This window comes from Ciconia boyciana, chromosome 1 (assembly GCF_034638445.1).
Source record: "Ciconia boyciana chromosome 1, ASM3463844v1, whole genome shotgun sequence".
Taxonomy (NCBI): Eukaryota; Metazoa; Chordata; class Aves; order Ciconiiformes; family Ciconiidae; genus Ciconia; species Ciconia boyciana.
The window spans coordinates 137,339,106-137,366,904 of record NC_132934.1 but is presented as its reverse complement, the minus strand read 5'-3'; the positions used below and the strand labels follow the sequence as shown (position 1 = coordinate 137,366,904).

At 39.6% G+C, this 27,799-nt stretch overlaps 1 protein-coding gene across 3 annotated transcripts; it reads left to right on the top strand.

Moving 5' to 3' along the window:
• The first annotated feature begins 326 nt into the window (after window positions 1-326).
• On the top strand, window positions 327-27,248 carry PRPS2 (phosphoribosyl pyrophosphate synthetase 2). 3 transcript variants are annotated; one of them, XM_072852909.1, is made up of 8 exons: window positions 327-492; window positions 10,696-10,879; window positions 13,523-13,543; window positions 17,163-17,261; window positions 18,361-18,485; window positions 21,015-21,188; window positions 25,337-25,496; window positions 26,477-27,248. In XM_072852909.1, the coding sequence occupies exons 1-8, from the start codon at window positions 371-373 to the stop codon at window positions 26,567-26,569; spliced, it is 978 nt and encodes a 325-aa protein (XP_072709010.1). In that variant the 5' UTR covers window positions 327-370; the 3' UTR covers window positions 26,570-27,248. The 3 variants fall into 3 exon arrangements, with proteins under 3 accessions (XP_072709010.1, XP_072709019.1, XP_072709027.1); XM_072852918.1 differs by lacking the exon at window positions 13,523-13,543; XM_072852926.1 differs by lacking the exon at window positions 13,523-13,543 and having other exon boundaries at window positions 10,696-10,894.
• The last annotated feature ends 551 nt before the right edge of the window (window positions 27,249-27,799 follow it).

The window sequence follows — 27,799 nt, the reverse complement described above, 5'->3', positions numbered from 1 at the left end:
CTGCCCAGGAAGGGGCACGCACTGCACCTGGGCAAGGGGCCTCGGAAGGGACGGGGAGGAGGAGGAGGCGGAGGCGGAGGAGGGAGAGGCTCTGCCCGCCTCCTGGCCCGGCTCTGCCCGGCCGAGCGCCGCCCCTCCCGTAACACCACCCCTCCGCCGGCTAACGGCAGCCGGCTAACGGCCGCCGGCGCTACCTGTGCCCCGCGCCCCCCGGCGCCCCGGCTCGCCCCGCCCCTGGCCCCTCCCCGCTGCCGGCGGCGGGGCGGGGGCGGGCCCGCGGCGCCGGTTATTTGACCCCGCGCCGTGGTCCCCGCGCCCTCTCTCGCCCTGGCCGCAGCCCCGACCCCGCCGGCCCGCTCTCGCCCCCGCCATGCCGAACATCGTGCTGTTCAGCGGCAGCTCCCACCACGACCTGTCCCAGCGGGTGGCGGACCGGCTCGGGCTGGAGCTGGGCAAGGTGGTCACCAAGAAGTTCAGCAACCAGGAGACCAGGTGCGCGGGGCGGGGCGGGCAGCGGCGGCCGTGAGCGGCGCGCGCGGGGACCGGCGCTCCCCCCGCCCGAGCCCCCTTCCCCAACCGCCGCCTCGCGCGGGCGGAGGGGGCGGTGCTCAGCGCGGCGTTACCTGCGCTCGCGCTCCGCTGGCGTCACGGGCGCGCCCCGGCCACACCCCCGCGGCTGGGCCGGTGCTGCGCTCCGCGGTCTGCCCCGGCGCCGGCCCCGGCCTCGGCCCGGCGGGTCCTGCCGGTGCGCCCGGGCGGCCGAGCTGGGGCGGGAGCCGCGTAGTCGTCGCGCCGCACAAGCCTGTGGGTAGCCCCCGCCAGGTGCGGGTGCAGCCGCAGGGGTACGGCGTGGTTCGGTGTGTCCTGGCCGGGCCCCCAGCGCCCGTTCCTGGCCGGCCCTCCCTCCCGCTGCCGGCAGAAGGGGCCTGCGGAGCACAAGCACTGCAAGCGGGGCTGGCCCAGCTCGGGAGCGCTCCGCCGGCAGCTCCGGCGCCGGAGGAGCGGTGGCACGGCCCCTGACCAGGTGCAGAGCATCCTACTGTGGGGTGGGGATGGTATTTGCAACAGGCAGCCTGTCCGGAACTCTCCGTTCACAGAGAGTTAATTAAACGGTTGATCAGCTTTATTTCCGTAAAGAGAAAATTATCTTGACTGGATGAATAGCAGTGTATTATGCAGTTTTGTAAGTAGGTCCGTATGTGAGTGGGTATAAGAACAGGATGGTGATGGTGGATTAGACACCTGAAAAAGAGCCTGGGTCAAATCACACTTCAGGATTTGTTGTGACTGGGCTTTATTTTGCATCAGCAGCCAGCTGTGCGTGTGGTGCACCAGTTACAGCTCCTGTGTGGCTCCCTTTCATAGTCTAAGACTGCTGGTCCTGCATGAGGATAGTAGAGTTGTTATGATGACCTTGGCTTACTGCTGAAAGTGCAGGTGTATTGGGTTCCTGGCCAGCCAAATGCAGAAAGTGACTCTGATAACAGCACAAAAAATCCTGCGTGAAACCATGAGGACAGCTTGCTCGCCTCGACTGAGAATGTGCTTGCTAGTGCTTTGTCTACCCATACTGCCTCTCTTTACTAGTTTGTCATCTTAGCTTTCTGACCCACCTATTTTATTTACTCATTTTTAATGAAGAATTTTAAATTGAGGTGACAGCTGTATGTTCATCCTATGAGCTGGTAAGACTGTGCAACTGCTTTTCTGTATAGGTGTATGAGACTAGGCTGCCCGCTGACTGTGAAACACAAGTTCCCAAATGTAAGTAGCTGGCTAGTCTCTGAGGTTATTGTACGTTTGGTTTTGTCTGTTCTTGTTCTGAATCTCCTGAACAAGCGTGTTTGCGTTGCTTCCTTTGAAAGATTAACATGGTGTATTCTAAAATTGTTCTCACAAAGCTTGTCCTTCTATTCTGTCTATGTTTTTGCATTCTCAGTTTAATTGCTCTTGTTCCAGCTATGCTCACTGGAATTACTATAAACCCTCTTCCATTGGTGTTTATGCAACCTAATGTTTGCACACTCTAACTCTTCTATTCATTCCTGATTAAATGAAGGTTTAAATCTTCTCTCAAGTCCTTCCAGCCCCATACTCACTTTATTGCTCTTTGATCTCTTTTCTGCATGATAAAACTTAATTTGTGTATTTGGTTGCATGACTTTCTTGCTAACTTATGTCTCATTTTTTTAATGTTTGTTCTCCAGAGACACTTATCTTTCGTTCTGCTGTTTGCTATGTTTTAAGCAGAGATTAATTGATTTAGACTTCATCCAAGGTAGAAATATATCTCCAAAGTTTGCATATTTATTTTATGAGGTAAGTTAATTAAATTCTAGGCTTCAGGATACAATAATCTCTAGTCTATCATTCCACCTGTTTTTCCCGGTGTACAATATTGGCCTCTGCCATTAAACAAATAGGTAGTGGTGACTGCAGCATGTCAGTGCTTTGGCTAATCTGGTAGTGCCAGTTTATTTTCTTAGGCAAGTAGGGATGTAGTGTGGTATAGATATGAGGAATGTATCTAATCTAAACATTATTTCTGGTTTCTTCTGTTGCAACACTGTGAGGCTGACATTGTCTTTTGTCTTTTTTTCTTTTTTTTCCTGAACTTAAAACTTAAAATGCCTTAACACTTTAAATCCTTAAGTGTTTGGTTTTGTTTTCTTTCTTTACAACTTCATACTTTTGAGATTCTAAAATGAAGTTCTTGTTTCCCCTTCAGCAAGTACAGCTGTACCCACTGTATAATGTTTTAAGTGGGTAATCTTTTCAATATCCTTAGCAACTTATTTCAGGATGTTGGCCTTCCAGTTTTGTAGACTGATGTTCTCAATAAAAAAAAATCAGCAATAGTAATAAGAAAATTCCTCAACAATGTGTTTAAAATTAAACTACAGCTAAAGTTGATATTTATGCTGCAATGGTCCTTTCCTGAGAGATCTGGATTTTCAGCCTGTCTGTATAGCAAAGTTTCTTTGTGTGTGTATATAAGAAAAATTTTATTTTTTCCTATATAAAGATAATCCAGCACAGTCTTTTTTTCTTTTCTTATTTTTGTTGCATTTTTAAATTTATAAACAAGTGTGTTGGCATTATGAAGTACGTTTGCAGTATTGCAGAATACTAGAACCTGATAGTTAAAATGCTCAAAGAACCTTAAACCTTTCCAATGACACTTGGGCAAGCTCTTGTGCAAACAGATAAGCCTGAGCCTGAGGGTCAACAAACTCTTGCTTTGTCAGAGCTGTTATGTTAGCAAGTTGCAGAGAAGATTCACCTTTTGTTAAAAACTCTGTTTTGCTGTTTGCTGCATTCTTTTTAAAGTAAGTGTAAAATATGTGTAAATTGATAAATGTGTGCAGCCCCAGGCTTAAAGCCTTGTCAGAGGGTCCTAGGTGGAAACCCTTTACTTGAGAACTGCAATTAGTCTGGCTTGCAGAATAGAGCGGAGGGAAAAGTCATTAAATATTTGGCATTATATTTCAACTCAAACAGGCTTTAAGTCTCAGTCCCAATCCTTAGCAGATTTAAGTGGGCTTGAGGAACTAAAGCTATACCCTGAGGTTAGCCAGGAATAGGACCACCACTGACAAGCACTGTGGCTAAATGGGCAGGTACATTCCCAACTCCAGAACATTTAAAATGAGAAAGGCTGCTTTTTTTTCAATTTCTACTGAGACTAGCGTATCTAGCAATATCCCAGTTCTCTTCCGATTTAGGCACTTGGTATTCTCACAGGTCTGTAGCTGACAAATGCAATGTCTGTCCTAGAGGAAGTGAGGGAAATTGCTGGAAGACTGGACCACCGCCCCATTTTTTTCCTCCTTCCATCTAAACTGTATGGAAATGCTTTCCTTCAGCTAACTACCAAAGTCAAGCAACCCTAACTAAAACAGCAAGAGAGCTCCTCAATAATATCTGGTTGTGGAAGATAACTCTGTTTAGTATTCAAAGCTTGCGTGTCAATTAAGTGCCAGCCACAGTGTCATAGTAGGAGCTTGAGCGGCACCACCTTCTCATTTATCTGGCAAAATGTAAGGGCTGCAGTGAGGGGTCAGTCAGTTTATCTTCTTCAAACCCCACAAGCAACCGTCATCAGCAGGGTTTAGCAGGCTGGAGGAAGAGGAAAGGAATGGAAGCCCTTAAACAGGCGTGGCTGTTGTAGCCTCAGCATCGTGAAACTGTTTGGCAAACATGTAACAGAAACATACACATATTAAATGCTCTGAAGTTTTTCACAAAATTGTCTCCAAATACACTGAGATGGCATTTAATTATAGTTGATGCACAATTAAATCCCAGTGCAGGTATCTTTGAGTCAGATGATGAAAAAAAAATTTTAATTGAATGTACATCACTTCTGAAATAAATATATCTTCTTACAATATATGGTGTGTTTGCTTCTCTAAAGACTATTTATTTTAACTCTGTCCTTGAAATACTTGTTATTCTCAAAATAACAAGTATTCTGGAGTTATAGATGGCATCCTCTTACATACATCTCTCCCAGTGGAAGAAGTTAGGGCTTCCATCCATTCCTGTGAGCTTCCTTGCTTCTTCCTGCCAGGTTCACTGGCTGAAGTGAGTCGTCTTGCAGATCTTCTCGACAGATCCATGAGGAAGGGAATTGAAGTCATGCCTGGCACATGTGAATTTGGAGGCTGCCTACCCGCAATCTTATTTAGCTGCTGAAGCTGGGTCACTTCAGAAACATCGACTTAAGTGTATGCTGTTCAGCTTTTACAGAGGAAAATATTGGTTTAATACAAAGGGATGTTGCCTGTTGTATGGGAAAAGCTGTGTTGTTGATATGAGGGCCATTTGTTTGTAAGTAAATAAATAAAACTGCTATCTTGGACTGAAATTTAATTTTGGAAGATAGGAAAAAACAGCTGATGTTTCCTTGGAGAATTCTTACCAGGATGGATGTGAGTCTCTATTTCACACAAAGTGGGGTAATGAAAACAGTTTGTTCTATGAAGTAAATAATTGAAAAAATCAGGAACAAACCTGGAAACTTTGATATCAGTGCCATATATCAGGGATGTACAATTCAGCACTGGACTGAAATACATATAACATTTCCCTCCCATCTCCCCTTCAGCATCCTCCAACTTCTCTACTGCAGTTGTCTCAGATGAGACGTGACCTTGGTATGTCTCCTGTACCCTGGTCCTTTTGGGTTCAGCTGCTGCGGGGGCCATGAGCTGCATCACCCTCACTGGAGTAGATGGTTATGGGATTTGCAGACCCCTAATCATGGAGAAGCAAGCTCAGGTGAAAAGCTGGTATTAAATCAGCTGAAGGTGGTAGGGATTAGGGCCATGCTGTTTATGTGAAGTGTCTCTTTATACCACCCAGCTGCTGAGTGAGTGGTGGGCAGCCAGGGTGGTTGTGCTCTGCCTGCAGCAGCGGAGGCAGCTGTTTGCTCCCTGCTCACGCTGCCATGAGCAAGGGGAGGCTGGAGAAGCAGATTTTGCCAGCTTGGTTGAATAAGATAAAAACTGTTTCCGGATTACACGTTGTGCGTGTTTTGTGTACCTAGGGAATTGAAGAATGCAGTAAATATGGCCGTTTATCACATTGTTCATTGCTCTGAATCAGAAAAGGTCCGAAAATGCTTCAAAGCTTTTGGTTTGAGCCTTCCACTTTATTAACGTTGTGGTATACTGTGCACTTTTTATCTTTAAGTAGATGCTAAATGCTTGAAATTTAAAAACAAAAAACGACCCATGTGAATAATGGCTGACGATCGCACATGCCCTTAGCTGCAGAGTTTGGTACTCAGCCTTTGAAGACTCTCTGCACGTGCTCAGGCTTGTTAGACCTTTGTTTCCAAATTTCTGAGGGTTCCTTTCAGACTGCACGCAGCTCAACCCAGAGCTGCTCAAGTGAAGGTGTTTTCCTCTTGCGGTGGCAGGCTGTGTGCCCAAGTGGAGGGTAAGAAGGCATTTCCCATCTTGTGGTGCTTAGCATGCCAGTGCCCACCGTTACGGTGGGGCAGTTGTCAATGAAGATCTAGTTGGGGGTTGGTCTTGGAGCTGCTAGTCAAAGTGGAGGAGCCTAGAGTTGAGGGGAGACCATGGGTGGCAGGAGATATGGGGCACCTATAGACTTAAAACCAACTCTGGCATTTTTAATGTTTCTTTGTTGCTTTGGGTTTTGCTGGTACCCGCTTTGTTACATAACATCGCGGCAGTTGAAATATTTGCCCAGTAAGTTGGAGGTCTTGCATTAAAAGACTTTACTCCACAAAATGCGTTCCCAAAGGTAAGAGGTCAAACACACCCCTCTGCTTAGGGCTTTCTATTGGCTGGGTTTCAATGAATTGCAAATTCAGCATGTGGATTATTTTTTTTATCACTTTTGAGATACTGATTCTTTTTGCACACTGTATGAGGACTCTAGACCTTAAATTTTGGGCTCTTCTCTGGTTATTAAAAATGCCTGAAGTACACATCTACTTTATTGACACCTAAATTGCTTGAGAAATCTTACTTCTTGTAAGCATGGCTAGAAACGTAATCTGTTGTAATTATTTACAAAGGTACATAGAGCTCTTTTGTGCATGACTTGAACAGGTTTGTAGTTATGGATTTACATTATTTACCATTTTAGTCTGGCTCTGCACACTTAGTCTGCTGCTTCCCCGCAACTGTTTTTTTAGTTAGGATGTACAAATTTAAAATTCCTATTGCTATAAGTTCTGTTGGGAGTGTACTATAAATCTAGCCCAGAAGGAGCTCAGCCTGCTGTTACTCCTGATTTTGAATTTTGCTTAATGGATGCTTCAGCCATTGAAATATGTTTGTAACGTAAGTGGGTTTTGAGCCTTATCCTTAATTCATGGTAATTAGTCTATCCAAGTTTCTACTTACTAAACTGAACTCTCAAATCAGCCTTTGCAAGATGAAGGCAGATACCAACACTTAAACTTGTTTTTCATAATGTCCTGTGTTATGTGTACCTTTCCCAGCTAGAGCCTTCTGCTTGTGGATTCCAAGCAACTGGCTTGAAGTTAATTACTTTTGTGGGCTATTAATTTCTATAATTTTTACTTTAAAACACAATTGTGTGGTGTCAGGGCTTTTAATGTACAGGTTTTGTTGACTCTTCTTGAACGAGAAGTTTATTTAAACTGAGTGTTACCAAATAGCTGAATTTGATTAAATTGCATAAAACAAACAGAGCTTGTAATCTTGGAGGCAAGAGCTTGTTCTTGTGTCCTTCCTCTGTGTCCTCACTATGTGAAATTGTTTAAATAACCCCCCAAACAGTTAATTAGGTCATTATATAGATGGTGTAAGTGGAATTTAGTAGTAATGTTAACAACTGTCACAAAGTTTGACTGCTGTTAGCTTAGTGTTCTCTAATAGTTATTTGAGGTACAATACTTCAGATATCTGATACTATAGTTTATAGTCTCTTATTGTTTGCCCGTTTATAGCTGAATGTGTAAAAAAAAAAAAAAGTCAAACACCCCCCTCCCCCAACAAACAAACAAACCCAATCCACCAACCTCCCCCCAAAAAACAACAAAAAAAAACCCCACCCAAAAAACCCCTATGTGGTTAGTACAGGCTATGTCTGATGGAATACTTGCAACACAGTGGCTGGTTATCTTCTGTGTGGCTCAACGAAGGTGAAATGGGCAGCTGTGTGCCTGTTGGTAGAGTCTACACAATACCTCTCAATACCAGTCTTTGGGAAGGTAGACAATAAGTGATACTGATCTGTTGCACAGCTGTCTCCAGTTGTTTGGGAGAAGATTTGTATGCAATAATTACATTATGCTATTCTCTGGCACCTTTAGCTGGGTTACTCCTGAGTGCTATGCAAGTATTAATTTAAGCTTGATTTATTTTAGTCTGGGCATACCTTTTCTAGTGGACACAGAATTTATTTCAATATACATATACACATATGTTCACATTTCTGTATGCCAAATAAGTATGTCATTCTGGCCTGAAGAGCATAACCAAAAATTTTTCAAATGCACCGAGAGAGAAAGCAGTAGCGTTTTCATTTTCTAAGTTGTTTACAAGATGAAAAAGTTATTGCTAGCCCAAGGTCATTGAGAAGATAGTAGTTAATGGAAGAAGGATCACTTCAGGTCCATTGTATTAAGCAGATCTATATTTATCTCAAAGCATATTCCCTGATCTTCTGAAACCTGTTATTTATTAGCGGTGTGCTTAGAAATGACTGGGTTTTAAAGGAGCAAAACAACTCCGAGTGTTATAATTCAGCGTTCTTTGTGTATATAATGAACATTAGGATCATGTATTTTTGTCATTCAGCAAAGTTTTTTCGTATTACATAATGTGTCTATGAAACTAGTGGTTACTCTTTTCCCCGAGTACTAAAATCTTATTCTGCCCTCCTTTGTCACTCCACTAACATTCTCCCCTGAAAATTAGTGGCGTTTTCTTCTTAGTCTTTTTCTACTTTCTTCTTTGTAATGGCTCCTAGGTTAATTTCCAGAACTGGAGTGTAACTTCTCAGTCTTGGGTTGAAAGAGGCTTTTGAATGTGGTGGTATTCTTCTTTGGACCTATTCCAAAGGTGTGGTATTGTGACAACACTTGTTATTAAGCAGGTCTGCGTAAGTGCCGAGTCAAGTGGCGATTCTCATTTTTCAGAGCCCTCATAATAATAACCATGAATCTAGAACGATGGTTGAGGCTGCATCCATAAGCTAGTGGGTAGATGATTTACTCAGAGCTGGATTTGTGTGCTCAGAAGCAATGACAGGTTTCTCGATTTATTTATTTATTTGGTTTTGTTTATTCTTCGGGGAAGTGGAACTGTGATATTCCAACACCAGAACGGTTTTTTGTAGGGCTTGTAATTAGGCCTGACCACTTCTTCCAGTTATGGAATATGGTTAGTGTCTTGCTGAACTTAAGTTATGTTGACCAAAACTTCTTCAGCTCCAAAAAGGAAAACAAACTAAGAAAATATCTTGATCAAAACAGTTTTCTCTGAACAGCCTGATTCTGTTGATCAAAAACTTGGACAGGGAAGTAACAGTTTTATGACCAAAAAATTGTCTTTCTGCCACGATGAAAGCCTCCAAAAGGTTTCCTGCATTAACACTGACATATCTGCATGTGATACTGTCCCTGCCCACCTCTGTCTTTCCAGAGATTCTGGTGTTTGGTAGATGGTTTGCTTTCTTGTGGCCTTAAGAAATCCTGCTAATAGCATTTTTAGGCAAAAAATGTACTCAATTAAGGAGAGAAATTAAGACAGGATCTTTTTATAGCTTGTTTGGGACTGCAGAGAGGTTGAATAGGGGAACCGAGAGCATGGACTCAACTATCTTGATGGTAATAAATGTTTGCGTATCATTAAGATGTTTTAAAGCAGTAAATTCCTTTCTGTGTTTTGTAGCTACAGAAAGCTAATGAGTCTTACACAGCACCCTGAAAGCTGATAAATGAAAGTTGTTCGGACTGTGTTTGACTAGAACAAGCCTCAGTGTTGAAGGACCCATCGGAGAAATTATTCTGCCCACATCTGGGCCATTTGGATGCTTGCCAGCTAGAAGCTTTGGCTTATTTGTGTCTTGGGTAAAGATGCAACCTTTTAAATAAGGGCCCAAGATATTTTAGCATTTAATAATTAAGAGAAACTTAGTAGAGTATGGATTTGGAAGGTCTGATTGCCTCATTATTTAGGAAGTCTGTATGTTTCTTGTACATTGTGCATGGATTCATGGAAAAATGAAGGTTAGTCTGCTGGTTTTATGTGCAATTTTTGGAGTAACAGGTGTGAAAAGTTAGTGTGGTTGAACAGTAGATTTCTCTTGCTTGGGTCTAGAATTGAAAAAGAATCCACATTCAACTGATTTGTTTTAATTTTCCTGTTCACTTATAAGCTCTATTTAATTTTTTAATTCTGTGGTATGAGCAGTGATCAGTGCCAGAATTTGCCTTGAAATCTGTGGAAGAATAAAATAACTCTTAGATACTATCATAAGGAACCAAAGTATGTAAGCACAGTTAGAGCAAATAGAACAACTGACACATCGTGAGAGTTGTTGAGTCATGGTGAGCTGTTGATGAGCAGCCCTCTTAGCTTTTCTCTAAGATTTTCTTGTTTTAAAAAATACTTTACTTGGGCATCATGGTGTAAATTTTAACCAGACTTCTGGTTTTGGGGTGTGGTTTGATACTTCTCCCTTCTAAAATGCAGTGTTTTCTCGAATTTAGTAACATTTTAATTATCATAGAAAAAGAATTGCCCTTTTTAAGGAGGTATTTTGATGCAGGTAGTATTTAATGCTCTAAAGTTGGCTCTGTTGTTTCGGTACTTAGATAAGTCGTTCCTTAAATGGTCGTCTCCCTGGGAGATGACAAGGACACAGAATATACAGACTTAAACTAAAAAAAGCAGTGTTGAATTTAATAATCATGTGAGCTGCATCAGTGCTATAGCCATGATTACATGTTCATTGGTGCTGACCTTACGAAGACCATAGTAAGGTTGAAGTAAATTTTAGATTGGCTTATACTGAGATAGACGTTGTATCAAGGGGACAGTTACCCAAATCACTGTAAAAAAATCTTACTCTAAATGGGGATAAACCTATGAAAGTTTGTTAAAACAAAACTGTTTTTTCTATTCTTTAATAATGCTTTTCCAGTAATTCAGGTGTTTAAATGGTTGTCATCTGCTCTTTCAGTGTAGAGATTGGTGAAAGTGTGAGAGGAGAAGATGTGTACATCATCCAGAGTGGCTGTGGAGAAATAAATGACAACTTAATGGAACTGCTCATCATGATCAATGCTTGCAAGATTGCATCATCCTCCAGAGTGACTGCCGTAATTCCGTGTTTTCCATATGCCAGGCAAGATAAGAAAGACAAGGTAGGTAAGAACTGTGTAATTTCAGAAGGCTTTTTTCAGCTTGTTCACTTTAAATTTTTGGAGATGAAACGTTTTTGTAAACATTTAAGTGATTTGAAAGATTTGCCTTTTTTTCATCCTTTTTTGGTAAAATGTTCAATTATGTCATCTATAGGTGAACAAAGTGAGACAATAAATTATTTTTTGCTTGCGTTTTGATAATTGACACGCCTTCAGTTTGAAAAAGTAGGTACATCCTATGTGTATGGTATATTGCAGAGTACTCTGCTAGCAAACTTCACCTTATGGGACTGTTTTTCCTGCTTTTTCTAGCTTCCTTTTTTTTTTTTTTTTACCACTATATACGAAGAGAGTTTTAAACATTTTAATTGCATGGAATTAAATCCTAAATATGAAGTGCTGTAACCATTATGTAGGTGGGTTTTAGCCTATATGGTTAAACAGAGAGCCAAAAGGAAGGAACTGATTAAATCTGCAATGCATAACAGTAATTAATAAAAACAGTATTTTATGGTGCAAGGCAGATTAAAAAAAAGTTTTAAAAATATTTTTATTAAATATTATAATTATTTGTATTGCAGACCAAAAATTGTATGGAAACCCCATAAATACTCTTCTAATCTTAGTGCCCTTTTCCTGAATTTGGTCAGCTGATGAATATACCGGTTCAGCCAAGTTGATAGCACAGTAACAAACTCTCTGTGGCAAGTGAGTTTGATTTTAAAAAATACAGAACTAAACTTTCCTATCTTTAATATATATAGAGAAAACCTCTGATACGTTATGTGAATGTTACTTTTACCTAAACTCACTTGAACTAACAAGAATAAATGTGAATTTGGCTTTTAAGATTGGATTGCAATGGTTGTCTTTTTGGAAAACTGCCCCTCTCCAATACTTCCCGTAAATGGACTGCTGCCCCCCCCCCCCCCCCCCCCCCTTTCACTTTGGGCATCAAGCAAACCATCCTGAAAGCCTTCTGTAGTTCTTTACATTCTTTTATATAAAACGTAACAGGACTGAGAAGTAATGCAGAAGCCAAAAATAATAGCAGATATTACAAAATACATAATGCTCAGCCTGTGGTGTCTGAGAACAAAACTAAATACAGAAGAGCTATTTTCTAGTATACTCATTCTTTAAGTGCAGGCTCTCTAGCACCATACTAATATTATCAAGACCCACTTGTTATACTTCCAAAAACGGAATTCAGGTGTTAGATAGTAGCTCCCTATTCCTTGCCTACATCTTTTGGAACTTCATTTCTGCTGTGTTTTGTATTGAATAATGCTCTGCCTTGATCAGGAGAGCTGAAATACTTCTTTTTATCAAAAGAGCTTGAAAGGGAAGCAATAAATGTTCTGTTGAAAAGGAAGGAAAGCATCTCACTATGTTTTGATTTCCAAATTCATATTGGAAGATTCTGGTGGACCATCCTGTAAGTTCTTGGTATAGGAAAAGGATGAGTATATCCCAAGTTTGCCATGCATCTAGGTTATGCCTTGTCAAGGGTACTCAAAATCCATGTGGCAGACTTCCAAGAGACACTTAAAACGCACAGTGTGGTGGCCCAGCATGCCACCCAGGAGCATTTTGTCTTTTGGAAATGCCGCCTGAAGATGGATAGCCTAGGAGAGTGATTTTGATTAACAGATTTTGAGCATTGTTCCAGACTGTTCTCTGAGTGTCACTGAGTTCTCCTGCAATTCTAGGCAAGCCATTTCTTTTTTCTTTTTTCTTTTTTTACCTCTGTTTTGCAATTGAGAAAATGTTTGCCGTCTTTGGAAATTAACCTTGGTAGTTGACCTCCATGTTGCAAAATAAGGTATAATACAGCTGTCAACATTGGGCAGCTTATTGACAGGGAGATCTTTCCTCCCGCTGTTGGATTGCATCACATCACTTGGTCTTTGACCCATGTTGAGTGCACTAGCTTTGTATGCTGCCTGAAGTGTCAGGAAAGTGCCAGCCATTTTCTTCCTATGGTTATACACAGATATTCTTCTCTCTGGTGTAAGATATTGCTGTAGGTTGCTTGACTATGAACCGAAGCAGTATAATCTTCACTAGCTGGATGCTGTTTTCTGGTTTGAATTTTAAGCTGTTGACTTTAACCCATAAAGAACTAAATAGACTGAGTCCTTGCTGCTTGAAATAACTCTGTATTCTTCATGCCTCTGTTGCAGTTATGGTCGCTGAGAACAATGAAAGGGCTCTTGATTGATTTGTTTAAGGAAAGGGCCTTGCAGTAAAAAATCATATTCTGAACAAGGCCGGTGTAATCTACTTTGGAAATTTTAGCATTAAACCTGGACTAGCTTTAAATGAGAAACAGAGGTTTAAAAAAAAAAAAAAAGGCTTGCTGAGAATCGTAGAAAAGTTGGTAAATTAATTTAGACACAGTCAAGCGCTGCCATAAACTAGAGTACTTCTGATACACAAGCTGGCTAATTTAAAATTAGCTCAAGTGTATCTGCGCTTTGGCCATAGTTGCATTTATGCATCCTCTAATTATGCTAACTTTCCAAGCAGGACACATTTATGTAGGATGCTGCAGAGATGCCTTTGAGATAAGTTAGAAGTAGAGTGACAGGTGAGTTTGGTGTTCTACAGCTCATGTAACTTTGTTTTTTTGATTTGTAGAAGGGGTCCGTGGAGCGTTGGGTAGGTATCCTTTTTTTTTTTTTTTTTTTTTTTAATCTAACGCTATGCATTTCCATTAATATGGCCTTAAAGGGTGAAACTTACCGGGTTACATTATGTATAACTGGGAACATTTTCAGTTTCACTTCTTGATTTCAGTTGTGTTTCACCTAGGCCATGACAGTAATCCTGTGGAATAATTTGCTACTAGAAAACTCCTAGCTTCTAGTTAAAAATTTATCTGGACGTTCAAGATAATGGCTGTCAACTTCTGAAGCTTCAAAGCATATCTCGTTTTTGAGACGATAAATTTAGGTAATACATTAGTGAACATTCAGTATCCATACACTTCACAACTGGCTTTCTTGGAAGTGAAAGTTCCAGTTATAAATCTTTGGGATTTCTTGGATTTTTTTTGTTGTTGTTGTTCAGTATGCATGTGATGCATTTTGAGCAAGACAATGTAATAAGATGCTTAAAGGCAACAGAGCTTTAATCTTGATGGACAACTTTTACTTTCAGCTATGTGTCCTTTGCATAGTTACTCTTGTGAGGTTGTTTATATTAGCTTTGTGGGTTCCCCCCTGCGCCTGGTAATTTTAAGAATTGTGAATAAATCTGTAATGCATCACAAAGGAAGAAATCATTTATATAACTTGTTATACATAAGAGTGGAATTTGCTTAGGAACTAAAAACTCAGTGATTTATTTACAATTTAGTTTCTGTACATAATGTAATGTTGCGTTTCACACTAATAATTCTGAAACTAATCTCAAATTGTGTCAAAGAATGGAATAATGAATACTGTGAATCTCTTTGTATTCTTGTCTCTCTGATCAGAAGCAAACCTTACAAACTCCAAGATAAAGAAAATCTTGAGTTCTTACCTACCTCTGTCATCCGAGTTTCTGAATAATGAGGCCAGGTTATCTGAGGTTCCCATGAATATACTTCCTTTGATTTTAAAATAATCTTCAATTTAGATCATGTTGTAGCACAAAACTTATTTTCTATGCAAACAATCAAATTTTAAATCCTTTTGAACATGTCATGTGTGTTTTCTTTTAATGCACAATTTTGTGTAAAGGAAACTATCAGATAGCTGCAAACTCCATTTGTCTTAATCTCCTATGAGCCCATTCTTGAGAAACAGGTATTGGTGTCTGGCTATCTTTCCTTCCAAGACCCTCTGTCCACCAACATGTAGGCAATCTGTGATGTGTGCATGTCTGCTAAAACAAGTTACCTAGTGGTAAAGCCTTCAAGTTCTTCCTTCTGGGAAGGCAGCCTGCAAGGCCAGCAGCTGAAAGAAGTACCAACTGGTAATGTATACATTAGTATTTGATGCAGGAAAGTATTTTGGGGTTTTCTTGTGATGGTGATACTCATGATACTGATATGAGACAAGCTAAGTGGTATTCACATTGAACAGAAATGGAAAAAAAATAAAAGCAAAATTCAGTATGCTGGATGGAGTGGAAATGGCAAACCATGTTCTGGGAAGAAAGTAATTTGCCTTTAGCAGCTAGCCTGAACTAGTTGCTTATTTCTACCAGAGGGGGTGGTCCTGGTTTGCCATCTTCTTTTTCCTTCTCTTCATTTGAGCTGCCTTATCTGGCTGCTGTGCCTTCAGATGAGTCCCGGTGTGCAGCACAAGGGAAGTGGTGGAAGCATATAGCCTGGGAAGAAGGGACGGGACAAGCAGGGGAGCAAACCTCTGGCTTCAGCATCACCTGTTAGTCCAGTTTAGCTGTAGCGTCAAACCAGATCTTTGCAAAGAGCTGACAAGAGAACGTTGTGGTAGAGTCAAAAGAGTAGAAACTAAATCTTTGTTTCTTTATTATTAATCTTTATTAGATGTTGCCAGAGATTTGAGAATATTTTGAAGCCCAGCTTAAAAATGTCAGTTTGTACTGCTAAGATGAGCTGAAGTGATCAGGAATTTGAATGGCATGAACCAGAAGTTTACTACTACTAATGGAAATATCCAGAAAGCTTTGGCTGACTTGGACCTTACAGAACTGAACTTAAATGAGGAGTAGCATAGTCCTCAGTAACCAGACAATCACCTGTGCTGGAGCGCTAATGCTAGCAAATTCTTATGGAAGCTATGTGCATCTGAATTGCAGAGATCTAGGGAAGTGCTAGCTGCTGCATATATCTTCTGTGTATCTTACACGGACCAAATGGTGGTGATGTTCTGTGAAACACAAAAACCAAAAGGGATGGTTTTCAAAATGAAGAATTTCTGTAATGATGATGATAAACTTGATCCAGCCATAAGAAAGACTGCAATATCTCAGTTTCTTTTCTGGAAGTATGTTGGCAGTCTGCAGGTTAAAACAGAGAAATGCCCAGTTTCCACCTAAATTAGCAAAAGTTTTGAGGAAAATACTGGCTCCTTGATATGACACAGATAGAAAAGCATCCAGGTTAAATTGGCAGTGGTTCAGCTTATTTTAGGTTATGCCCTTGAGCATCAGTGGAAGGAGAGCAGAGATACTCTGTAATTCTGTATATGGGGTGGAGGGAGAGGGGGTTCCTAGGAGGCTAAATGAGGCTGTTTGATAGAGGTGTAGCATCAGAGAATACTGCGCCAGCAAAAAACAGAGAAAACAGAGTCTGGCAGTGAGATGGAACCTCTGAATTGCAGTTCTGCCTTCATGCTAATGTTATTGCCAGCTATTAGCCTTATTTAAAGATTGGCAAAAAGAAAACAGGAGGTTTTGTTTAGTATTTCTGTTACAGAGAAAGCTGTCTAGTGCAACATAGCTTTTTTCAGAGCTTAAAAAAATCTGAGAAAACTTTGGAGTTGCTAAAAAAAAAAAAAAAAAGTGGGGTATCCTCCAGTCATGATTTTCCATCTTCTCTTTTTCTATGTTGCTGTTTGTTCTGCATCCTTGTCACTTTTAAAAAGCTCTTGACGTTGGCATTAACTTTGCTAATTAGATTTTTGCTCTTCTTTTGTTCTTTCCACTTCTCTGGTTTTTTTTCATCCCCCCTGTCCCTTTTGGGAATTCCAGACTCCTAGTTGCATCCAACAGTTAAGCCTGAATTAGCAAAAAAGAATAAATAAATAGGCCGGGGTAGAAGACCCTTGCCAATATGGATCTGTTACAAGCTTTACTGTATCATGAAGAAATACTTGATACTAACTTTGGTTTAAAGCAGTGTTTTCAAAAGTTGGGTTCACTCTGCCTTCAATCTTCGTTTTTGGCAATGTTTTTTAGAACAGGATAGGTGCTTGAGAGTTGGATGTTAATGAGGGTAGTGGCTTAGAGAAATGGAGATTGTCTTTCTGCCGTAGAAAAGCTAGCTGAAAGTTTTGAATAGAAGAATTGGAAAATTATATCCCCAATTTTATCTGCTTGTTAGTCAGTCTAATTACTACAAAGCATTATTAGGCAGACTGTGCAAACCAATTTAGATATTCCTAAATGTCTTGCTGAGTTTCAAAACCCTAGTAGCAAGATTAGCTATTGACAGGCTAGTCTGGCTAAAGATCTGGAGCTCTTCATATCTAGATTGCAAATATTCTAAAGGAAAAGTCTATAAAAGTAGCTAATTTTCTGACTCCTTGCCTTCGACATCTAGTCGAAATCTTTTTTAAAATTTAAACTCTTGTGCTTTATTCTTCAGAGTCGTGCCCCAATCTCTGCAAAACTTGTTGCCAACATGCTGTCAGTTGCAGGGGCTGACCACATCATCACCATGGACTTGCATGCTTCTCAGATCCAGGTAACTATCAGTTCTTACTAACTGTGGCTAGGAGCTCTACTGAATTAATGTGGAAGGCTAATATTAATTCTCTGTTTTTTCTCATTGTTTTGAAAGGCTATGTACAGAAGTGTAATTCTCAGGGTTCAGAGAAAGTCTCTCTACCTGTTTCTAATTAAATTCCATTTTTGAAAGAGACCAGCCTTCATTTTATGGGGTGATTTTGCAGGCACTTTGAATACTTGTGCATTGGAGTCTTCAGTGGAATTTGCCAAGTCTAGTGTAAGAGCTCCCAGAACATAAAATATACTGGTTTGGGGCAAGTTCTCTTAATCTTGGCCTGGTCAGAGATTATAGTATTGCCCTAGATAGAGTTTTGTTGTTACAGCCAAGGGGACAATATTCTCTTAAGAAACGTGGAGATGGAGGCTGTCAGCCCTTAGCTGGCTTACTGCTGAATCCAGCAAATCACAAAACTCTTTCCTCAGACACAGAGCAGACGTCGTTTGTCATTCTCATGTGTACCTCTTTTCAAGATACCTTGTTTTTTCTAGAAAATACCTTCTCTTCCAGTTCTGGTATTCTTTTTAATCAGAATTTCCTATTATGCTAGATGGCTGTCATGCAAATAAAAAGCAGTTTCATTTGTGGTCTAACACAGATTTCTTGTTGTTACAACTTGCACAAAAAGAAAGATTCCATTTCTGCTGCTCATATAATACTAACTTGAATCTTCCCCACATTGAAATACTGCTGTTCATGTCAAGCAGTTGAAATTTATGGAAGTTGAGTATTACTCACTGGATTTTTTTTAAGAGCTTTTCACAAGCATGAATTTACTTGAGTGTCTGAAGGTGATCTTCTTTTCTGATTTTTATATCATTTGAGAACAGCTGTTCTTTATTTCACTACTCTTGGGTGAGATTTTGAGAGACCTTAATATTTGTCTAACTTCTGCTGCATTTGATAGCAATATCAGAGGGCAGAATTAGGCCAGTGTAAAATACTCATTAAAGTTCTACCACACATGAAAGACAAGGGCTTGATTCTTTCCCTGAGTCTTCATGCCAGGTAAGACATAAACATATATTCATGAAACTCTTTTTCTCTTTCGGACTAGGGTTTCTTTGACATTCCAGTAGATAACCTGTATGCAGAACCTGCAGTGCTGCAGTGGATTAAAGAGAACATTTTGGAGTGGAGAAACTGTATCATAGTCTCACCTGATGCAGGTGGTGCAAAAAGGTACTACACAAGCCTAAAACTATTAGTTTTCCATATAGTTAGTGGTTAAGGAACCAGTTTGTCAAGTCTTCTTTTTTCCTCTATGAATTGTGGAAGATATAGGGTACATCACTGATGAATCCAACTGCATTGTAAAAACAGAACAACTAGTGCTTCCAATGTTGTTCATGCTTGAAAATATTCAGGAGCTTTCTATTCTCTAAAGAAAATCTTTTTCTCTCTCCCTGGATATGGCCTCATTAGCTGAATCCCTCCACAGGAGGGAAGAGATTTTTCCTGCTGCTTGCTTCTTTAGTCCAGTTGCTGCACCTCTTCCTGCTTCGCTCTGGAATTGCCTAAGTTTCCCTTCTCTGTCAAAGCATATGGCCTATCCCCACTGTACCTGCTGGCATTTAGGTAAGAGCTTGCTTGAGTCATGTTTCTTTTTTCTTTACTTTATTGCATTCCAGCTGTAAACCTATTGACCCCAATTGTGCACTGTGCATACTAGAAAAAGAGTGAAGTTTTGTTTTGAGTGGCAAAAGGTGAAAATAGAAAAGCTAGTTCATTGGGGTGCTTCTTCATTCACAGCATGCATTATTCATTTAGCAAACTATCTTTTATTTGGTATCTATTGAGTATAAACTAATGCAAAAGCTCAGAAGCACACTGGCTGTTGAGGTGGTAAAGCACACCATTGAGGCGAAATGCTTATTCTCAAGTTTTATTGGTCATGCTGCTGCTACAAAACTGAATGGGAACAAAGACAAATGAAGTAAAAATCCTGTAAGCCTATAGTAATTTAAATATTTGGAATGTAATATGGGGAAAAATGTGAAAGTGTCATAATTTGATTTTAATTGAAGTCCTTGGGTATGTTGTGAGTGTTCCTGTTCTAGTAATTAATAGGGAAATAAGACTGATTAGAACTCCATAGTTGTGCCTGTTTAGATTAATCAAGTTAAAGATGTGAAGAATATGAACTATAGAAAGCATTCTAAAATTCAGATGAGTCAGTCAATTAAATTTTTTTGTTTGTTCCTATCTAGATACTGTTGTTTTCACAGTTGTGTTTTGTTTGTGTTTTGCTGTTGTTTTTTTAAACAAAATACAGCCTTTGCTTAGAATTCAAGTCAGAAGACAGCATTTTTTCCCCTACTAAATATTTGTATATTATCAAGTTGATCATAAGAGATTATTTTTTGAGGACCACTCTCACTGTATGTAACATAGATAGATAGAGTCTATCTTTGGTACCTTTCTGTTGTAATGCAACCAAGCAGTTGCTGGTGAAGTAGGGGAAGATGTTGCTTTCAATAAATTCACAGCTTCTCCTTCACCCCCAGTAATGTAAAGAAAATGGTTTGGCCTTTCCATTTAAAACATGTAGACTTTCAAAATAATACTTGGATTAATGAAAAGTGAATAGAATGTGAAGAAAGTTTGTCTTAAAATTTAAATCTGTAAGCATTAAAGAAATTTTAAAAAATACATGTTCTTGCACTCATTTAAAATATCTGAATTCTTTTTTGTTTCTCACCATTTGCTTTTTTTTCCCCAGCTTATTAAATTTTGTGACTGAAATAAGGCATGCAAATTCTATTGATATCTTAATGCCTCTGAGTTATTGAGGCTTGCTATCAAATTACACTATTGTTCACAAAAAATGCAAAAACATTTGGTTTTTTTGTTTATCACGCAGTTGTTGAAATACAGTAACTAACAACTTCATATTTAAGTGGTGAAGAAACAAAACTGTATTCTCTATTAACTGGGCATGTTAATAACCTTGTTAACAACATTCTAAATGTATTCTAAAAAGACAGGCTACAAGGTTGCACCAGCATAGAAAAAGCATAGTACTGTAATGCCTGTGTCTTTATACCTACCAGCTCTGGTATATTAAAAAACCTGAAAAAAGCAATCAGAAGTCTGTAACAAATTAAGTTTGTTATTGGAGGTTTGTCTGGCCACCAGAGGTCACCCTGAATAGTTTTAAAAGATCTTTGTCAAGCAGATGCATTGCTAAGGGAATTACTAATGAAGTAAGCTACTTGATTACTAGTCAAGTACTGCTAAAAGAATTATTAATCACTATTAACTTACTTGTTCGTTTTTTCCCTTTGGTTTGGTTTCACATTCCTGCAATGGTATTTTCAGTTAGGATGTTAAAATGCATGCTGCTGTAGGCTTAGAATTGAGGCTACCTCTACTTCAAATTATCTAGTGTGATTAGGTATTGCAGCAGCTTAATAAGAGCTTGTGAATAGCTGAAATGTTTTCAAAGCCAGGCACTTAATGACAGCAAACCAAAGTCAATTCAATAAAAAAATCGATTTCGCAAGTATAGCTTAAGACTCTGTGGTTTGTATTTATTAACAATCAATTAAGATTGTTTCTAACCTGTCTCATGACTTGCAAAAGTTTGTGCTGCGGTAATTTGAAAGCCAGGAAACATAAAAACTGTTTTATGACAAATACACAGGTATGGCCGTGTTCTTTCTTTTAAAGTAATTCTCTAAATGTGTTGTATTACTTCCTGTAACTTAGGGTTACTTCAATTGCTGACAGACTGAATGTGGAGTTTGCTCTCATTCATAAGGAAAGAAAGAAGGCAAATGAAGTGGACAGAATGGTCTTGGTTGGTGATGTGAAAGACAGAGTAGCAATTCTTGTCGATGATATGGCTGACACATGTGGCACAATATGTCATGCAGCAGAAAAGTAAGTATTATGAACTGGTCCACTGTCTTGCTGTACTGTAACTTGCAGATAGCAGATGAATGCAGTTGCTGTGTCCTGCATGCTTATAACCCAACCTGACCTCTGTAGCATGAAGTCACTCTGATCCTTGAGTGTATAGGTCAGAGTCCTGTGATCAAGCTGTGTCTTCTTTTAGAACGTGGAATTGAGAAAATATTTACAGAAATATATTATCTGTATTTAGAAAGAGGACAGAATAAATAAAAAGTCCTATAACTTGGAAGGGACTTGGACCATCTAGTGCATTTTTCAGTTCCAAGGCAGAAATGACAGATAGAAAATCATTCTCTTCTTAAACCTCATCATGGAGCCTTTCCACTCTCCTTAGGCAACCTTTCACAAAGCTTTACTAGATTTAACATTAGAAGGTATTTTCTCCCCAGTGTTCAATGCATGTTTAATACTCATCTTTAATGTACATCTTCAGTATAAAACTACTTGTCCTTTTCATCAAGGGAGGTGAGAATAAGTTTTCCTGTCTTTTGTCTGAAAGTTAGTTGAAGAGTATTCTCATTCCCCTCTAGACTAAGTAACTTCATTTTTTTCAGTCTTTCTACATGGTTTCTAGACTTCTGCTCTGTTGTTGATGGCCTCTGGATTCTTTCCAGTTGGTCCACTTCTTGAAATAAGAAAGTGAATGTAGACCCACTGTCTTAACTGAGGTGCTAGCAGCGCTAAGTAGAAAGGATTACTTTCTGGTTTTCCAGCTGGCTTTATGCTGGTACATTTCAGGGTAGTAGTAGGGTTTTTTCCACAGAAGTTGGCATTATTGACTGCACTGAACTTTGGTCATATCTGTAGCCTTTAAAAAAATTGCTGATTCCTGAAATGATTAATTCTTCCTATAGCTGTAGCTTCACAACTCAATATGTATGGCAGTAACTCTAGCTTCCAAATCGTCTTGACAAATTGGACAAATGGACTGAAATTCATTAAGAACAAATGTGAGGTATTACAGTTGAGCAATGCTAGACTGAAGTGCTCCTACCCGTCCACCCATATCCAAACACGTGCTACTAACTTTGGTTTGGGAGGTCAAGGGCTGCAATCTAAAATTGGCCAGAGTCCTGAGGTTTTAAATCTTCCATTCAAATATCTTGTATTTTGATATTGTTTGTAGCAAAGCCCACACTCCTATGATTGTAAATAGCGCACATTGGAAGTGGGAAGGAACTGCTGAGGAGGAAGGCACAGGAATGTTCTAAATTGATGTTGCTGAACATTTATTGTAGCATTGCTACTCTTGGATGTAAACCTTCCTAAAGCTAGTATGTCCCAGTTGAGAGCATTTTGAATTTATATTCCTGTCCAATATATTTGTAGACACTATAAGAATATCAAATAGTCTTGCATCCAAAACAGGTCCATGTGGTGCTTCCTGCCTGGCTCTGTTTGAATCACAGAATCATTTAGGTTGGAAAGGACCTTTAAGATTGAGTCCAACTGTTAACCTAACACTACCAAGTCCACCACTAAACCATGTCCCTAAAGCGCCATGTCTACGTGGCTTTTAAATACCTCCAGGGATGGTGACTCAACCACTTCACTGGGCAGCCTGTTCCAATGCTTGACAACCCTTTCCGTGAAGAAATTTTTCCTAATATCCAATCTAAAACTCCCCTGGCGCAACTTGAGGCCGTTTCCTCTCGTCCTATCACTTGTTACTTGGGAGAAGAGACCGACACCCACCTGGCTACATCCTCCTTTCAGGTAGTTGTAGAGACCGATAAGGTCTCCCCTCAGCCTCCTTTTCTCTGGACTAAACAACCCCAGCTCCCTCAGCCGCTCCTCAGAAGACTTGTGCTCCAGACCCTTCCCCAGCTTCGTTGCCCTTCTCTGGACACGCTCCAGCACCTCCATGTCTTTCTTGTAGTGAGGGCCCAAAACCGAACACAGTATTCCAGGTGCGGCCTCACCAGTGCTGAGTACAGGGGCACAATCACTTCCCTAGTCCTGCTGGCCACACTATTTCTGATACAAGCCAGGATGCCATTGGCCTTCTTGGCCACCTGGCTCATATTCAGCTGGCTCATATTCAGCCGGCTGTCCACCAACACCCCCAGGTCCTTCTCTGCCAGGGAGCTTTCCAGCCACTCTTCCCCAAGCCCGTAGCGTTGCATGGGGTTGTTGTGACCCAAGTGCAGGACCTTGCACTTAGCCTTGTTGAACCTCATACAACTGGCCTTGGCCCATCAATCCAGCCTGTCCAGGTCCCTCTGCAGAGCCTTCCTAGCCTCCAGCAGATCAACACTCCTGCACAACTTGGTGTCGTCTGCCAACTTCCTGAGGGTGCACTCAATCCCCTTGTCCAGATCACTGATAAAGATATTAAACAGAACTGGCCCAATACTGAGCCCTGGGGAACACCACTTGTGACAGGCCACCAACTGGATTTAACTCCATTCACCGCAACTCTCTGGGCCCGGCCATCCAGCCAGTTTTTTACCCAGTGAAGAGTGTGCCCGTCCAAGCCATGAGCAGCCAGTTTCTCAAGGATAATGCTGTGGGAAATGGTGTCAAAGCAACAGGATGAAGCTTAAGTGAGCTAGACATTACTGTTGGTGGTTTGAAGTAAAGATCACCCCGAGAGTTTACAGTCTTTAGTTGCAGGGTTGCTGTTTGCATCTAGATAAAAAGGATGTCAAAAACCCGTGGTAGAGGGATTCATATAGTCTTGTGTTTCTTTTCACTTTGATGGAAATTGGATGGAATTTTGCAGAGAGGTTGTGCAGTTGTTTGCTATCTGCATACTAATCTCCCTCAGACCCCAAAGCGTGCTTCTAGGCTGTGTCCTTTGCAGATCAAAATCACAAATTGCCTAGCCAATGATTTTTTTTTTTTAATACTCCTGTACACAGAGGAAGTTAATTCCTGTCAAAAAGGAGGCCTTTATTTCTTTCCTGTTATGAAAGAAGCACTTCTATATTTACCTACAGTAGATTTCTATAGAGCAAATTCAAAAACCATCAGAAACCTTCAATGTATCTGCAGTGTTCACTAAGAAAGATGCTTTTGCTTGAGTGATGCTGCCTTATATCATGTTCTTGGCATGACGTAGTGCTTTTCATTAATGCCAAATCTAGGTGAGATGTACTTTGGGTTTAATTAGACTTGCTCACCAAAATACCTTAGACCTCTTTTTATCTCAGCAACCTAGATGCATATCAAGCAGATGAATTAAGAAATGTATTTTCAGATACAGCAGATCAACTTGCACAAGTACAAACTTAAGTACACACCCTTGGTACATACTCACCCTGTCATAGTGCATCCTCCTTGTAGGTTGCAGCTACTAAATGTAATGCTGAGAATGACCAGAAAACTTTTATTCTGTTGAGTCATTCAAAATGAGATGATGTTTCTGTGTTTTTGTCTTTTTTCCTATCTTACTGTGCTTATGCTATGATCTGATAAAATACCACTCTTCAGGGCCTCCGTTTGTAAGACTAGAAAGGCAGCTAGGACATAGCTGAGCGTCTGGAGGCAGAGAGGCCAGTCAAAACCAGATTAAAAGATTCTGACTCATTTACAAAGTGTTCTAGTTCTTTGATTTTAAACTTTTTCTTTTTCTCCTATGCTGCATCATTTCACTGCGTGCTTGGATCAGCAGCATGTCTTCCCACAACCTTGCAGTAAGCTAGGCTTTTAATCATTAACATTTCTTTGTCCTCAGAAACTCTTTCCAAACAGAATTATTTGAATTGCAAATGAAAATAAAGGTGGGCAATAATGGAGGCAGAATAGAGTTGTGAATGCTGCCATCCAACCTACTTCATTTTTGCCTGATTAAGATAGAAAACTTGTACTGAAATTTAGTTGTATGTTATGCTGATATGGTCAAAAGTGCAGCATTTTAGATCAGTATCACTGCTACTGATAAGAACTTTTTTATTTAATTAGCAGTTATTTACTATTTTTTCATGAGACTTATTCGTATAACCTGAAAAAGTTTTAAATTCTCTGAATTATTTTGTAGATATTTTATCTTCCTGTAGCTTCCAGGATGAATTTGTGTGTAAAATGTATTTTACAGAGATTTGTATCTGGCTTCATCTATAGCCATGTATGTAAACGTGCATCACAGCATACTTTTCCTTTGTGTTCTACAGGTTAGTATCTGCTGGAGCTACTAAAGTTTATGCCATTCTTACTCATGGCATCTTTTCTGGTCCTGCTATTTCTCGGATTAATAATGCATCGTTTGAGGCTGTTGTGGTAACTAATACAATCCCCCAAGAAGAGAAAATGAAACACTGCCCAAAAATTCAGGTACAGTGGTGTTTTTGTCATCTGTTTAAACTCTGGATTTGTATTTTACTGTTCACTGATGCTAGAATTTGTGCCTTGAGAGGAAAATAATATTCTAAAATACACTGTGCAGCTTTGTTGTTTGCAGAACATCTTGCTAAAACATGCCAAAGAACTGTTTCAAGGGGATTCAGGTAGTACAGTAGAGTATTGCAAAATATTTGGTATTTGCAATAGATTGACTTGGAAGAGTGGCAAATGAAAAATTGGCTGGGGTTTTGGTTTTTTTTAATCATATTAAGTGATCAATATTAATCATACAATACTTGTACATAGGAACTTAAGTTAGGTTATTGTGGATGCAACGTAAACCTTAGATGACAACTTTTTTTTTTAAAATACACTAATGAAAATGCTCGAGATAACAATGACATATGTTTCTTTTCAAAAACCAAACTGAAAATACAAAGCTGACTTGTGTCAATAGCGTTTACATGGGATTGTTCTGGGAAGTCATGTGTCCCTTTTGGAGTTTTTTCTTAGTACAGAGTGGAGGAAAGCATAAAAGATTGGGTTTTTTAATGCAACATTGAATTTTTAAAAAGCTTAAAATTTATTTGGTATTTATTGAAACAAGGTGAGCACTTAAAAGGTATACTTCCCTTAAACTGTATTTGTGTGAAGTGGGCACTGCCATCTGATGGCTAGAAGAGTTTCTTTTTGACATGCCCTGTGCCAGAAGTCTTCAGCAGTATGCCTGTGCAGCAATTTTATTCAATGCTTTCTTACTCAATTTTTGAGTTTGTACTTTGTATTCATGCAGTTCTTGTGTATATGTTAAGCACCTAACGTTTTAATGTTATTTTACTTGCTAGAAGAGGTAAGAGAGCACAAAGGTGAATTGAATGTTTGTTCATCTGTTTATAAACTGTATAGTTTATTGTTCTTGGCATCCCATAAATTTTATCATCTTGACTTTTTTTTTTTCCCCCCCCTTTCAGGTTATTGACATTTCTATGATCCTGGCTGAGGCAATTCGAAGAACACACAATGGTGAATCTGTGTCTTACCTGTTCAGTCATGTCCCCTTGTAACTGGAGGAGATTACATTGCATCTTTGCAAGGGTCCCTTCAGCTAGCACTGTTGTTCTTAACAATGCATCTCAACCACAAGAAATTAGTATCTTTGCACAATTCCAGAGCTTGTATGTTTAATTATTATATTTGTCTTGTAATTACCATTTGTTCTTTGTAAATGGGCAGTAAATCTCCGTCTTGCAGAAACTTTATGAATTCCCTTGAGAGTCTGGAAGTCTTGTGTATTGCATAAGTTCACTTATGTGCTTATCCTCACTTGCTGCTAAACTGCTGCTTCGGATCTGTTTTTCTATACAGAACTACAAACTGTTCATAGAACTTAATGGGATGTATGCATGTAAGATCATTTTCTGTGTTAAGCTAAATGCTGCAGGCTTGGGTATCTTGTATCTATTCATCTGTCAGGCAAGCAGCTGTTGGCTTTTGTTTTGTTATGTTTAACTACCATGAGTAGGATTTTGTAAGCCCTAACAGAATGTAAACTTCAGGTTAAAATTTTGAGGAACTGTTGACACATCCAGAGTATTAACTGTTTCATATACTTCATGTTCCTTTTTTCCACAAGATACATGTGGCTGCTGTTTTCTTTTGTAAAGCTCTCATTACATTAAATCGTTTGATTAACATCTATTCTGTGCAGTTACTGTCTTCAGTTGTAAGATTAATGTTTCAGTATTCCTGGGATGGTTTATTTCATGTGTTTCAATAATAAGGACCAATGTTTAATCATGAGCAGTTTGATTTAAATTCATTTTTTTCGCATAGTTTTTGACATTCCTTGATTGTGATCATATGAATCATTTCATAGCAGTTTTCCTGTTAGTATTGTAAAGCTTCACTATGCAAAGTCCAAACAGCAAATTTAAACACACTTATATTTATACAAGCTGGTCTCTACCCACATTTACTTGATTAAAAAGTATCTGAAAATACTTTTGGTTTTTTCAGACTACACAGTCAATAGAGCTTCAGGTTTCTATTACAAAGTACCACAGTACTTTACTGTGCAGCCAGTGTACTATGGTAGACTAACTAGTCTCAAATACTTTAACATTAGAGAATTAAAATCATTATGAAAACAGTTTTGCCTCTTGTATGCTGAGAAGGCTTATGGTTAAGTACTGGTAATGCAGTCAGTAATGGATTCTGGGGGGAAAAAACCAAATCTAATATTGTAATTTTAGGTCTTTGAATCCTTCTGTGGAGTGTTTTCAGTCTTCCTGCTA

What these genes read in the sequence shown, in the direction of transcription:
- PRPS2 (XM_072852909.1), top strand. Translation starts at nt 371, where the DNA reads ATGCCGAACATCGTGCTGTTCAGCGGCAGCTCCCACCACGACCTGTCC. An exon ending in AGGGGTCCGTGGAGCGTTGG is followed by an intron (nt 13,544 to 17,162) that starts GTAGGTATCCTT and finishes TTTATTCTTCAG; the next exon opens with AGTCGTGCCCCAATCTCTGC. An exon ending in ATATGTCATGCAGCAGAAAA is followed by an intron (nt 21,189 to 25,336) that starts GTAAGTATTATG and finishes TGTGTTCTACAG; the next exon opens with GTTAGTATCTGCTGGAGCTA.